At 40.2% G+C, this 13,216-nt stretch overlaps 2 protein-coding genes across 7 annotated transcripts in view; one reads left to right on the top strand and one right to left on the bottom strand.

Annotated features, from left to right (window-relative positions):
- Positions 1-13,216, top strand: part of SEMA6A (semaphorin 6A) — a 131,301-nt gene that overhangs the window by 73,207 nt on the left and 44,878 nt on the right. For 4 of the 5 annotated variants that reach the window (XM_001151177.7, XM_009449532.5, XM_009449533.5 and 1 more), the window contains exons 4-8: positions 4,324-4,384; positions 5,395-5,457; positions 6,189-6,290; positions 9,868-9,958; positions 12,695-12,814. In XM_001151177.7, coding sequence (XP_001151177.1) covers positions 4,324-4,384; positions 5,395-5,457; positions 6,189-6,290; positions 9,868-9,958; positions 12,695-12,814 — 437 coding nt within the window. The remainder of the gene's footprint in view (positions 1-4,323; positions 4,385-5,394; positions 5,458-6,188; positions 6,291-9,867; positions 9,959-12,694; positions 12,815-13,216) is intronic. The other variant, XM_009449534.4, reaches the window with a different exon arrangement.
- Positions 243-13,216, bottom strand: part of LOC107974820 (BEN domain-containing protein 2-like) — a 203,556-nt gene continuing 190,582 nt past the window's right edge. Inside the window, exons 9-11 of one of the 2 annotated variants that reach the window (XM_063811467.1) lie at positions 3,163-3,257; positions 892-983; positions 243-638 (exon numbers count right to left, since the gene is read on the bottom strand). The gene's annotated coding sequence lies outside the window, so the exon portion shown is untranslated. Of the gene's footprint in view, positions 639-891; positions 984-2,158; positions 3,258-13,216 lie in introns of those variants that run through there. The other variant, XM_063811469.1, reaches the window with a different exon arrangement.

Below are 13,216 nucleotides of genomic sequence, written 5' to 3'. Positions count from 1 at the left end.
CTGACCTCAGGTGATTCACCCACCTCGGCCTCCCAAAGTGCTGGGATTACAGGCATGAAACACTTCATCTGGCCTAATACTTATTTGTTAAATTAAGTTGAATGTGTAAACATGTATTATATAGTGTGAATGTAGGTGTGTGCATTAAACCTATTTGTATTTTTGCAGTTAACATATATATCATTGATAATCTATATCATCACTTTGAAAGAACGGCAATGACAACCAAAGAAAGCATAATATATATTTCAGAAGGTTTTTATTTGGTTTTAGTTAAAAAAAAAAAAATACTCATCCATTGGGGAAATGTTATTTAGACAGACAGGCTGATGTCTTAAGGCTGAATGGCACGGTAAGAATACGGCTCAAACAGGGATCACATAAATTTAGGCTTTTGTTATAATTCTGCTCTTAATTTAGCCGGACCACAACTTGTCTGGCCATAAGTATCCTCTGCCAAATGAGATGTTGTATTTGATTACCTTAATGACGTCCCTAAGGAGTCCAACAATATATGATCCTCCATTTTGGGAGTGTGTAGCTATTCAAAATAATTCCAAATGAACAGCAACATGGAGCGTTATCTTGTAGTGTCCCCTGTGGTCTTTCTTGGCTCTACACTGTTTAATCATTTCACACTGGGGAGAAGAAATGGAGATTATGCTTTTTTTTGAGACAGGGTTTCACTCCCATCGTCCAGGCTGGAGTGCAGTGGCGCGATCTCAGCTCACTGCAACCTCCTCCCCCGCACCAGGGTTAAAGCAATTCTCCTGCCTCAGCCTCCTGAGTAGCTGGGACTACAGGTGCCCGCCACCACGCCCAGCTAATTTTTGTATTTTTAGTAGAGATGGGGTTCCACCATGTTAGCCAGGCTGGTCTCAAACTCCTGACCTTCAAGTGGTCCACCCGCCTCGACCTCTCAAAGTGCCGGAATTACAGGTGTGAGCCACCATGCCCAGTCTAGAATTGGAGATCGTTTCTATCTGGCATAAGGAAAGAACAAGTAAATAACAGTGGTTGATTCTTCTAAAGCACTTAGATGTTCTGAGGTGATAAGCTGTGCAACATAAAGTTAAAAAAAAGGGGGCTAGACTAAAACATCCTGAAACTGCCCCTAACTTGGCTACAGGAAGGAATGTCCAAATACTTTCCTAAAGTTTTACTTTACAAATACTTATACAGTATATACAACTCGTATGCTGTGCACATACAATTAACAAACATAGCTGTAGATTCTTTATGAATGTCAATTCATCCAATCCTGGAAACAACCCTACAGGAAGGAGCTATTATTATTCCCATGTCTTATAGGAGGAATCCAAGGGACAGATAGGTGAAATGATGGGGCCAAAATGACAGAGGCAGGATTTGAACCAGGATGGTCTTGCTCTAGAGTCCATGCTGTCATTCCCTGTACTATGCTGCATACTGAGGAACAGAGCTGGTACTGTTTGTCCTGAGAATACCCTTGTAATAGCTGTTGCCCAAGAACATGGTCATTATGAGTAGCCATTATAAAGCATTTCCTTTTTTTTTTTTTTTTTTTATTATACTTTAAGTTTTAGGGTACCATAAGATGCTCAGTAGTCACCTCTCTGATAGAATACCAGCTCCTTCTTAAATGTCATTTTTATTTTCCTAAACGTAATAGGGTTGGAAAATGACATACTCAATTATCTAAGGGCTGATCAAAACAAATGATAAAACATTGAATCTGTGAGAAATAGGTTGACTTAAGAATCTCTTGTGAATTGTTCACTTTCCAGTTGAGTTTCTGGGGGAAAAAATGGTATAACAGACTGCCCTTGTACTCGATGATTTAGCAGGGCGTGGACCATAGGTCCCAGGGCTACATGAGTGTTAGGAGCAAGGTACTATGCAGACTTAAAAGTGACCATTAGTCTAGCTCATTAAAACCAAGACAGTTTTATTCTAACTCCTCACCCCAAGGAAGGAAAGGAAAAGAAGGATAAAAAGAAGAAACACACTAATATTTGAAACTATCATATAAGCTCATCTTTACTAAAGGTCAAGTTTGTATCACTGTAGCATTGACATGTTTGTTTTCACACCATACGCAGCCACTTCCTCTCAACACACACCCTTAGAAAAATTCTTAAAGGAGTTCCATGCCCACCATATTTAGGACCTCTTCTCTCCTTTTAATTTTACACTTTATTTTTACACTTCCAACTTTAATTCACTTTAATTTTACACTTCTCAACATTGCTCTGAGAGATCCAGGTTTCTAGGCAGCAAGTAACACGATTTAAAGCTAAATCCCTCCCCGCACCCCCCGCCCCCCGCCAACCCCCGCCCGCCCAGGTTCAAGCCATGGCAACACAATTCAGTGGTGCTTGCTGGAGGGGGAAGAGGAAGTCCTAGGATTAAGTCAGTTTATGTTCAAATAACTTAATTCAGGAAGAACAGCATATGAGACCTGGGATGCACACTAAGATGGTTGGGAATGACCCCTGACCCTGGTCTGTGGTTTACCATAAAGCACCATTTTTATTTGCTAGGGCCATGTGAGCTGTTGGATATTGAAAAAGATTGTCATTGTCCAAAAGAAGATTTCATTCACAGAATTCTGTGTTTAAAAGGCTTCCCAGTTCTTCTAGACAATTGCTGTCAGCAATCGCAAGCCAAGTCCCATCCAGAACCCGGGGGACTGAGTGAGGGTTGGTGGCAAGAACCCCTTTCAATTCTGCTTTATTATTATCCACTTTGTAAATTCCTCTTCTTTTTTAATCTCTAAACTGCTAATTAGCATAAACAGGCCATGCCAAAAGGGGGCAATCTGAGAGCTTTCTGAGGAGCTGCCAATGCATATTAATCAGTTGTTCATTTACAATTCATATGTTCAGCTCAAACTTAAGTTCTGAGGGGAGGCAGGCAAGGAAAAGCCTCGAGTCATCTCAAACCTGATAGCAAAGTAATAGGCAATTCCATTCCAATAATGAGTCTGACCACAGCACCACCAATAAAGTCAAGCAAGTAATAAACAAATGCAATAAAACTGCCTTGAAATTAAAGGGCAGGGTGTTTCTGGCAGCCTACTGAAGTTTGAAGAAACTTGCCTATTCAGCAATTTACAAAACAGGCCCCTACTCCTCCACCCCTTACCACGCCCTTCCACCCCCTCCCCCCATGCACACTCACAGTAGCTGGCAAGGGAATTTTCTAAGCCAACTGCCCTTCCCGCTCGTTTTATTTTCACGTGAGTCGGCCTGTTATCTTTCTCTGTTGTATTTTTCCTAAAACAAAAAGCAAACAGATTTCCCATGAACTGAAAAAAATTATATACATGTATATGTGAATCCTGCAAATAATTCCTTTCTTATCACCTCCCCGCTCTTTCTTTTAAGTAACGAGGGGACTTAAAAGTCTGCATGGGAGACGAGGTCCTGGTTTAAAGCTGTGGGTAATTTTTCAGCCCCAGGACTTCCTGCATTTGAGAGAAAGTCAATGTTATGTCAAGGGAAAATGAGCTGTTTTGCTTTCCCTCAGTAGCCCCCCATCTCCTCTGTTGAGTGTAGTTCTTTTCTTTTCTTTCTTACGAATTCCAGACAAAAACGCCCTTGTACTCAGCTCACACAGAAGGGGATGTTTAAATATAGCCCCACACCTGAGCTGCTGATTCTCTTTCTCCCCTTCCAAGGCTAGATTGGCAGCAAATTGTAAAGACAACCCAATTCTCAGCAAAACAGGAAGGTGAACAGAAGCAAGAAATGTAAACTTTAGCTTAAGTACATTTTAGACTTTAATTGACCATCATTATGAGGGAAAAGAGTGGCTTCTGGAAATAATTTTACCTTTGTCGTCATCCATCCTGTCGACCAAATAATCACAGTTAAGATGGAAATATATTTTCAAAAGAGAGATGGAGATCATTTTTTTGTTAGCCCTCTTGATGAACAGATGTGGCATGTTGAATACCAAGTTTTTGGTACGTGTATTTGAAGATAATGAAAGGGCACACGAATCCATCTGTGTTCTAGTCTTTGGGCCAATTTAACTTTCAGAGCCCTCCCTTCTGAGCTACATATATGCAGATGCTATAGTTCTAGTGTCAGAGAGAAGAGCTAATACAGGAAAGTTTTCATAAACGGTGTTCCCTGGAGCACAATGCCATGATTTATCAGAAGGTGCTAAATGGGATCCGGAGACATCTCTTGAAGGCTGCGCTCTTTTCTTCTTGCATGTGGATATCATGAACATGGATATGGGCTTATCTGCCCTGCTAAGACATAACTCATTAAGCAGAAAATGAACTGTTTTGACTCTGTGTTTGACCTTGTATTAATTTTTCTTTGCCTATAGGGACCATATTTATACTGTTGATATAGACACATCACACACGGAAGAAATTTATTGTAGCAAAGTAAGTTGTTTTAAAACCATATTTGTAAAATGAAGGACCTTTGGATAGTTCTTGAACAGAATATGTATTTTAAGTGCATTAAGATGATGTAGCTAATCATAATTTAGAGATGCCAACATGCATTTTGTGAAATCCTAATTAGGGAATAGGTTAGGATTTGATACATGTTCAGAAACAGTTATGTACTTCATATTTTATTCATCAAATATATGTGTACATATACATTTTGAAGTTTTACGTAATTTCTACATTTCTTTTATAAAAATATTGCCTCATTTATCCAGGAAAACATCAGTTTTCATAAGTAAAATTTTGTTCCACAAATGTATTCTACAAAGGTTTCAATGTTATATTTCCATGTCTTGCAGTATTAAGTTTGATTTGACTGCTGTGGTTCAGGAACTTGATCGTTACCCATTTCAGACAGACATAAAGTATAACCTAAGCTTTCCTCATAACTCCACATGGGGATATTTTAGTTAATAAAACCTGTGCCATAGGAGTAGAAGATCCCTTCAGTCCATTAATCTATGTGAAGGAGTATAACCTGAATTAAATCTTTGTCCACCTAGAGTGAATGTCCTCTTTATGTTTAAGAAAATGACTTCTGTATTTTAAGAAAAAAGCCTTCTTTATAAAAATTGATTTATCAACTGAAAGGAAAGGGCAAGGACATATATTTTATCCAAATGAGCATAATTTGGCAAATTAATTTGGATAGTTTATGAAAAATTTCCACACTCTTGTTTATTCTTCTTTCTTTTCTCCATCTTTATCTAAAACAGAAGAAGACCATTTTGTGGTTTAATGAATAGATAGGAGTTCAAAATTAAACGGACGTTTTCATCTGGAATCTTTTGTTGTTACGGTGAATTAATCATGGAGAAAGGGTGCAGAAAGCTTTCAATAAATATATGTTCAGCCTTTAGTCTCCCCAAGGGAACTCTTACTTCTAAAATCAAATGCAACAACCTCTGGGCTCTAATTGATTTCTTTCTTGATCCCTGCAGAAACTGACATGGAAATCTAGACAGGCCGATGTAGACACATGCAGAATGAAGGGAAAACATAAGGTAGGCAATTTTCATTTCTCCTGCAGCTGCCACTTTGGGTTAAGTTTTTGACTGTTATCTCCAGCCATAGACCGTGATGTAGAATGGATTGTGCTTTTTCCCTTTTCCCTCACTAATTGCTTTTTTCATCAACTTATTGAAGGCTTTAATTTGCAAAAATAGTTTGCTTTTAATGTGATGAAACATTACAACAGCTGCTAGGCCTGCATCATGAACTACTTAGGCGCACACAGGATTATGGACACAAAGCCGGCTGCCCAGAGTCTTCTGAGTGTACGCCGATGCCCACCTCCGCAGTCCAAGGCCCACAGGGAGTCTGTGGAAGAGCTCATAAAAGGCTGCCGCAGACATGCAGGGTTTTGTGCCTTTGGTCATATAACAACATAAAAACACACTTCAACCAGCAGCTTTGTACATCAGGGAACGCTGGAGCATCTGGCATTAAAATTAATATGATGGGAGGTTGGCATTTCCAGGCTTGCCTTCCTTTTGTGACATAAAATAAACACACAATCTTCCATTCTATGCTTTGTTTTTATTTACGTTGAAAGAGTAATCGTTGATGTCGGCAACATCTTGTGGTTAACATCAGGAAGAACTTGAACTTTTAATGGGAGAAGTCCTCAGCCACCTCCATTTTAACCTTACTGTCAGCCAACCATGGCATACAGTGAAGAATCAGTTTCTGTACTGAATGGACACGATACAAAACAGTTTGAATTATTTTTCAGGATGAGTGCCACAACTTTATTAAAGTTCTTCTAAAGAAAAACGATGATGCATTGTTTGTCTGTGGAACTAATGCCTTCAACCCTTCCTGCAGAAACTATAAGGTAAATGCTATTTGTCGGTTGGAACCACACTGCCAGGAGGCATTTCATAATTTACTGTGATTGTACCTGCAGCAACCTAAGAGGGGTAATTCAATACCACCTGAGTTCCTCTCACTTGTTCAACTTAATGTATTGCTCCACATGAGTGATCCTAAGCAGGCTTCTAAGCTTCCTGTTTGTTCAGGATTGATTGACACATCTTTAAAGAGCCTGCCTAGCAAAGTTAGTTTCTGTAAGACCCTTTTCTCTATTGTTCAGAAGACTGACATACTTACCACGTACACCATGTGGATTTCCTCTCTCTATTTTTTTTCTCCCTCCCACCCCACTATCTAACCTCTGAGCACAAAAGCACACTTATATGGTGAGTGATTTCTATTCTAAAAGGTATCTCAAAAGCATGGCATTTGAAACCGTAGACTTTCCTACAAGAACACAGGAATTTAATTCCACTGAGCACTCAGCTTTCTTGACCACGGCCTTGCTTACTTTGGCTTTATGCAAGGGCTGGAAAAAGCCCTCTTAAAGAGTTAGTAAATCTAGCTGGTTTTGATGCAGCTAACAGAGGTGCTGATGAAGGAGCAGGGACCTCGCCAGGCCTGGAAGCAGAGGTGGCAGTGATCTGAGGTCTTGGCTGCACCACTGTTAGCCTTCCTTGTACATCTTTCTGCCAGCCTTTGTCTCAGGAAACATGTACTGTGTTTCTACTGTGGCCCATCGCTGAGGTTGTAAAGACAGACAGGAGGCCTCAACCCTTAGGGAAGCCAGGCAGGGAGAAGAAAACAACAATTTCATGGGGTTGCTGCCGTGGTGACATCATGCAATGGATTATGGAAGCACAACACAAAAGTTCCTGCCATGCATGAGGTGAGGAGTCTGGGAAAGCTTCAGAAGATGACCCCCCTATCTTCAAACTTTCCTACCTGTTGTTCTCACATCGGGAACACAAATACCACCGCCCTTAAGTAACACAGGCTCTACAAGGGCAGGGATCACATCTGTGATTCTCCAGAACCTAACATAGTGCCTCCCAAACAGGCGTTTAATTAATTTTTGTAAAGCATTGAATGAGGCAATGCCTAACCTTTGTCTTAAAGGGTAAGGAGAAGTTAGCCAAATGAAGGAAGAAAAGCATTCCAGTTAGCAGGGAACAGCATGAACAAAGGCATGGAGTAAGAAATGGCCTATTGAGCTTGAGAAATCTCATTTGATTCTGAATTGTGTGACTGTGAAATGACAAGTGTTAACAGAAAAAACTTGAGATGTAGATAGCCCCAGGGATGACGGGAAGAGAATAGATAAAACCCGTAGGATTTAATAATAGATAAGCACAGGATAAAGAGAGAGAGAGGTGAGTCAAGAATGACTGCTAGGCCATCTCTTGGTGAGTAGATGGATGGGGCTGCCACCAATTCAGACAGGAAATAAAGGAAGAGCTGTGAGATTGGGGTTGGGGGTTGGGGGAGTGTGAAGGTATGGGCTCCATTTTGCACAGTATGAGAATGCCAAGCACTGTGAACGGCACTGCCTATGGGACATGAATAGAGCTATCTAGCAAGACGATGGATCAGTAAGCTTTGGTTTAGAGAGAGATGTGGAGAGAAATATAGATTTGGGTTCCATCATCATAAAGTGAAACCCTAGGAGTGGGAAGAATGAGAAAAGCAATGATAGGCTGGAATCCGCACCAGCAAGCTCACCAGAAAAACCCCCTGTCTTTTTTTGGCATGTACAGTGAAGGGAGGGTCTGTTTGACCCTCATACTTATCTTCCATCTTACACTTGGAAATGGGCACCAACAGGGCCAGGATTAGGGTGGAGCAAGTGAGGCACGTGGCTCAGGCACAAAATAGAAGGGTTCACCAAAAAATTCAGTAATTAAGATGTTAGATTTTTAATGCACTATTTTTTAAAAATCAAAATTAATTAATACATAAAGGTCTGTCATAAACCAAAGATCAAGTTTTTAAGTATAAAGACAAGATCCATCAGTTTATAATAGAGGTAGCCAGTCTAGCCCAGCATTTACTCTAGCTAGTGACAGCATACAGATAAGGTTTCAACTTTAATTTACCACTTAATATTCCATCCCTGTTTGTCATTGTTTAGGACTCATTAAGATTAATGCTTCTAACAAATCCCAAGGAATTCCCTAGATGGAAAGCTATCTTTTATGACAAAGTACAGGTTTTCTTGGCACAGTAATATACAGGCCATGAATGGTCTGGCTTATTCTTCCTGTACATGTTCCATTTCCCATGATTCTACACTTATAATAATGCTGTCACCTCTTGCTTGTTCTTGCCACACCTGCTGAGACATGCTCCATGAGCCCAGGCCTCTCAGAAGCCACAGATGGGATGTTGCTCATGCTCAGTTCCCAACAATATGCCTAGCACTGTGAATGGTAGTAAGAACCCTTGGCATTGCTCAGAAAAGTGTATTTTTAGACTCAGGGCACAGTGTGACATTGCTGATGATATGGGACATAATGTATTTGGCTGCAGGGAAAACAGCTTCTGTCTTAAGTGCTTTTTATCAACAGATCAGGACAAAGGTTCAAAGTGAAAACAATGACCAGCCTTCCACTGAAAAACCCAAGTCTTATCATAGTACACAAGCATCAAGTTGATTAGAGTGACATGAAGCAAGAGAGTGACAAATTTTCAGTATCTGCCTCTCTACCATGCCCTGATCTATATTAATTTTTATAACACAAGTAAGCTGAATGTGTTAGAAAGGTTATAGCCCCAAATTAGATTATCAAGATTATCTAGGGGAGAGCTTTGAAGGCTACCCACTATAAATCTAAAACTGCACTCCCTGCCTTTTTCCTCCTATTCTCTAAACCTTTTGAACTTCTGCAAAAATCAGGCTGGGTCTTTGTATAATTATCTGTACCTGATAGCTGTTTAACTTCCCAGGAGCTGCTGTGAAGTCTAAGATTTGATGACTGCTGCAAGGGTTAGTTTTCACTTCTTGGAAAGAGGAATTCACCATGGCTTTTGCCTCTGGACCTTTCCAACCTCACAAACCGAAACATTTGTACTTCACTACTTCTTGCCTTTGACCAGCTATAGGTATAGCCACTTTTTTTTTTTTTTTAGGATTAGTTACATTATAAAGAAAACCATATACCCCTTGTCTATTGTTTCCTCATTGCTAGGATTAAAGCGTGCACGGCTTAGGATAAGGGCATTTCCGTTGCATCACTGTGTGCTAAACATCATTTTTGAATACATGCCAGACCCACAGACCACAGAGTCTGTCAGAGTTCAACAAAAAGCTCTTGGTTGGTATAAAATATCTGAAAAGGACTTTCATAAAAAAATGTGCTGGGTGGAAGAGCACACTGCTTGAAAGAATGTCTAATTTGACCATCTTTCCCCTAAAAATATGTTTTTAACACAGCTATTTTATGTGATTCTCAACTACAGTTTAAAAGTGGCTTCAACAGGGTCCATCTCAAAGTGATTACAGATTACAAAAGGCCTGTCACATCCTGGAAATTATTTCTGAGGGTTTAGGGCAAAAGAAATGGTTGTTGTTTGTAATTAAGTCTGATTATTTCATTTAGATGGATACGTTGGAACCATTCGGGGATGAATTCAGCGGAATGGCCAGATGCCCATATGATGCCAAACATGCCAACGTTGCACTGTTTGCAGGTAAGCGACCTGATTTCTCCTCGTTGCATTTGCTTTTGCTTGTTTCATCCTGTCACTGTGAATCTGCTCTAGAGGATTCATGGAGTCACAGTTGTGCTTTGATTCTCTGGTGAATACTGTAATTAAGAATGCCTTTCTGTTTGAAATTAGTATGAAAATTGTACTTTTGCTTCTCAAACGAAGTCTTTGCTTCACTTACCCATGTGTTTGTGCCTTCAGGAAAGGATAACAGCATAGCGCTGAACATGTGATGGACCAGTTAGGGAATGTTTGGGCTCAAATAATAGAAAATCCCACCTCAAACCACCAATGTAAAAAAAAAAAAATTAAATTTAAAATCCCCTACTGATGTGCCTTTATTGTTTAAGGTAGGATGGACTTTGGGGTTGGCTAGATTCAACAACTCAACAGTGTCATCCGGGAGGCAGCTCCTTTTCATTCCCATGCTCTATGTCGACCTCATGATGAGACTGGTGGTTCTCACAGTCAGAGGATGACTGCCAGCCCCAATTAGGGCTACATGTCTTCCTGTCCACATATAGAAAAGAAAGGGAAAGAAACAAAAGGAAGCCTCTGGAAGCTCTCTCAGAGCAATGAGGCCACATACCCCCAAGCTTCCAACAAACATCTTCTCAAATATTATTGACCTGATTAGGTTACACAGCCATCTCTGACCGAAAGACTATGGTGGGTGAGGGGAGGGTGCTAATTGCTTAAGCTGACCTCTACTCCCCAACACTACTCCTTCTTTCCACTGCAAAAGATATAAAGAAATAGCAAACAGACCATCATTTTCAGATGTAGTGGGATTTTTGTGTATGAGTTTGTGTGCTTTAATTAGAAATTTATTTAGGAATTCATTACCAGCTGTGTATGTGGAGGTGGGTGTAAGAGAAGTGTTAGTATAATAGTGATTGTTATAGCTTGTAATAAAGCAGTTAGCTATAATTTCCATCACAACAGCTAAAAACTGGCACATACTAGCTGGATGAGGGACCCTAGGGCTTTGATTATGAAACAAGATTAGTTCCTGGCGTCCTGAACCTCTCCCTCAGTGTCATTCATTTGTGGGCCTGAATCTGCAGTGATACATTGTCAAGTTAAGAAGGGCAGGTTCCTCAGGTTCTCCCCCTAAATGAGAGCACAGTATTACTGAGAAGCAGTTCCGTCAAGAATACAAAGTCTTGTAGACCTATTTGTAAGGTATGAGCAAGGCTAGTGGAAAGAGTACTTGAGCATATTCCCAAGTGCATGGCTACTGCTGGAGGTCCTCACTGACACTTGGAACCTGCATTAGTTGGGACCTTGGAGAATGTGGGCTGCAGGGGAGAATTTAAATTTAACTGTAGGGCCAGGAGTGGTAGCTCTCACCTGTAATCCCAGCACTGTAGGAGGCCAAGGCGGGGCTATAGGAATATAGAATACATATTCTATAGTCTTATATAAAGAATGTCTTTATGACCTGGGGCTCAAAATCCATAAGAAAAGTTATGATTCGTAGATATTTTTTGGGCCAATTTAAAGGTTTGCTCTCTGCAGTTTAAATCTACCAAAACTTATTGATATATAGCTGTTAATATTGCAGATATTAAGACATCTCTAAATTGAACCTGGACAAATTTTAATTATTTTAAGACCAAAGACAGACATCAAGATCTTTGTTTAAATATATTTGGATATGAGTTTTTTTTAAAACAAACAAAACAATAAACCATTATGTTTACACTACATATAAAAGAGCTTGAACAGTACTATGTTGTATGTAAGTCACTTTGACATACAACTAATGAATATATGTAATCCACTAAAAGTGAATCACGGAAGTAATTTTTTTATTTTGAATATAATTCTTGTTTCCATGTAATCAACATAGATTTTGCTATTCTAGAACACCCCTTTTGATTATTTGTTGGCAGAGTGTTTGCTAAGCCAGGAAGGAACCAAAAGGTCTAGAGACTAATCTGCAGTCTGCTTTATTCTCTTATGCCTGGGATCTACCCTCAATCGTATCTCCCCCAAAGCATGAATTATTAAAGAAAGACCTATTTGAACTCAGCGTCACCCCTTCCCCTTTCTTCTTGGCTTTAGCCAAGTTGTGTTTCGGAATGTTTTTAGTTTGTGACTTTGGAGATATCGAAGCAAATACCTGTTATTGAAACCAGATTGCAAGGGTTTAGTGAACTGTCAAGCCTGAGGTCAAGAGGAGCTGTTACTCTCAGGACGGTAGCAATTTAGTCAGCCCTTTTTTGCTTGTGAACCCTCTCTCTTCAACTTCTCTCACCTGATCAGGCTGAGGACTTCTTTACTTATGCATGTGCCTAAAATTTCTGGGGACACAATCAGCATCTATCTTTCCTTGGGCTCTCACCGAATCCAGTTTACCATGGTGTGGTGGCAGTAGTAGTGTCCATGGATCCTTGGCCTTGAGGTTTCAGTCAAGGTCCAGCTAATCAAGTGAAGCAAACATCTTTCATCTACCCTGTTCCCTGCTGCTGCTGCCGCTTAAAAAAAATTGCCATGCAATTTTAAAATGAAAAATGTTTCATCTCTCATGATCCCAATTTAAAATGGGTTAGGAATGTGGGCCAAGAGTTTTCCCAGCGACTCTTGGATTTTTCCCAGTTGTGCTATCTCATTTGCCTGATGTTGGAAAGCAATCTAGGGGATGTCTTTATTATTCCTCCACCCCCACTGACTTGCTCCCACCCTGTTCACCTCTTTTCTTTTTCTTCTAAGATGGAAAACTATACTCAGCCACAGTGACTGACTTCCTTGCCATTGACGCAGTCATTTACCGGAGTCTTGGAGAAAGCCCTACCCTGCGGACCGTCAAGCATGATTCAAAATGGTTGAAAGGTGAACAAACAATTAAAAGAAGGAGGGTCGGAGGGGAGGGGAATACACATCTTGTGGGAGATTTAGAGTCTGGAAGGACCAGACTGTATCTTCATTTGAGTAATGGCTTCTGACAGACAGAAACATGTAAATTGCATCTTTGGCTTCAACTGATTTATTTACCTCCCTTTTTTCCTTCCCCTGAGTTTCTGGAGTATTAACAAAACTACCAATGCCACAACAATAGAATACATTACATTCATGTTTTCTTACTTCAAGCTCTCATTTCTGAGTTCTGCATGAAAAGAACTGAACAATGTATTCATGGAAGGGGACAGGGGCTTGGAGGTGGTGGGGAAGAGGAGAAAAGCTATTCACAACCCTGTATGAGTCAGGGTGACGAGGCAATGTATACAAAATCTT

The sequence above is a fragment of the Pan troglodytes genome, chromosome 4 (genome assembly GCF_028858775.2).
Source record: "Pan troglodytes isolate AG18354 chromosome 4, NHGRI_mPanTro3-v2.0_pri, whole genome shotgun sequence".
In the NCBI taxonomy this organism is placed as follows: Eukaryota; Metazoa; Chordata; class Mammalia; order Primates; family Hominidae; genus Pan; species Pan troglodytes.
This window is presented reverse-complemented; position numbering and strand designations above follow the sequence as displayed.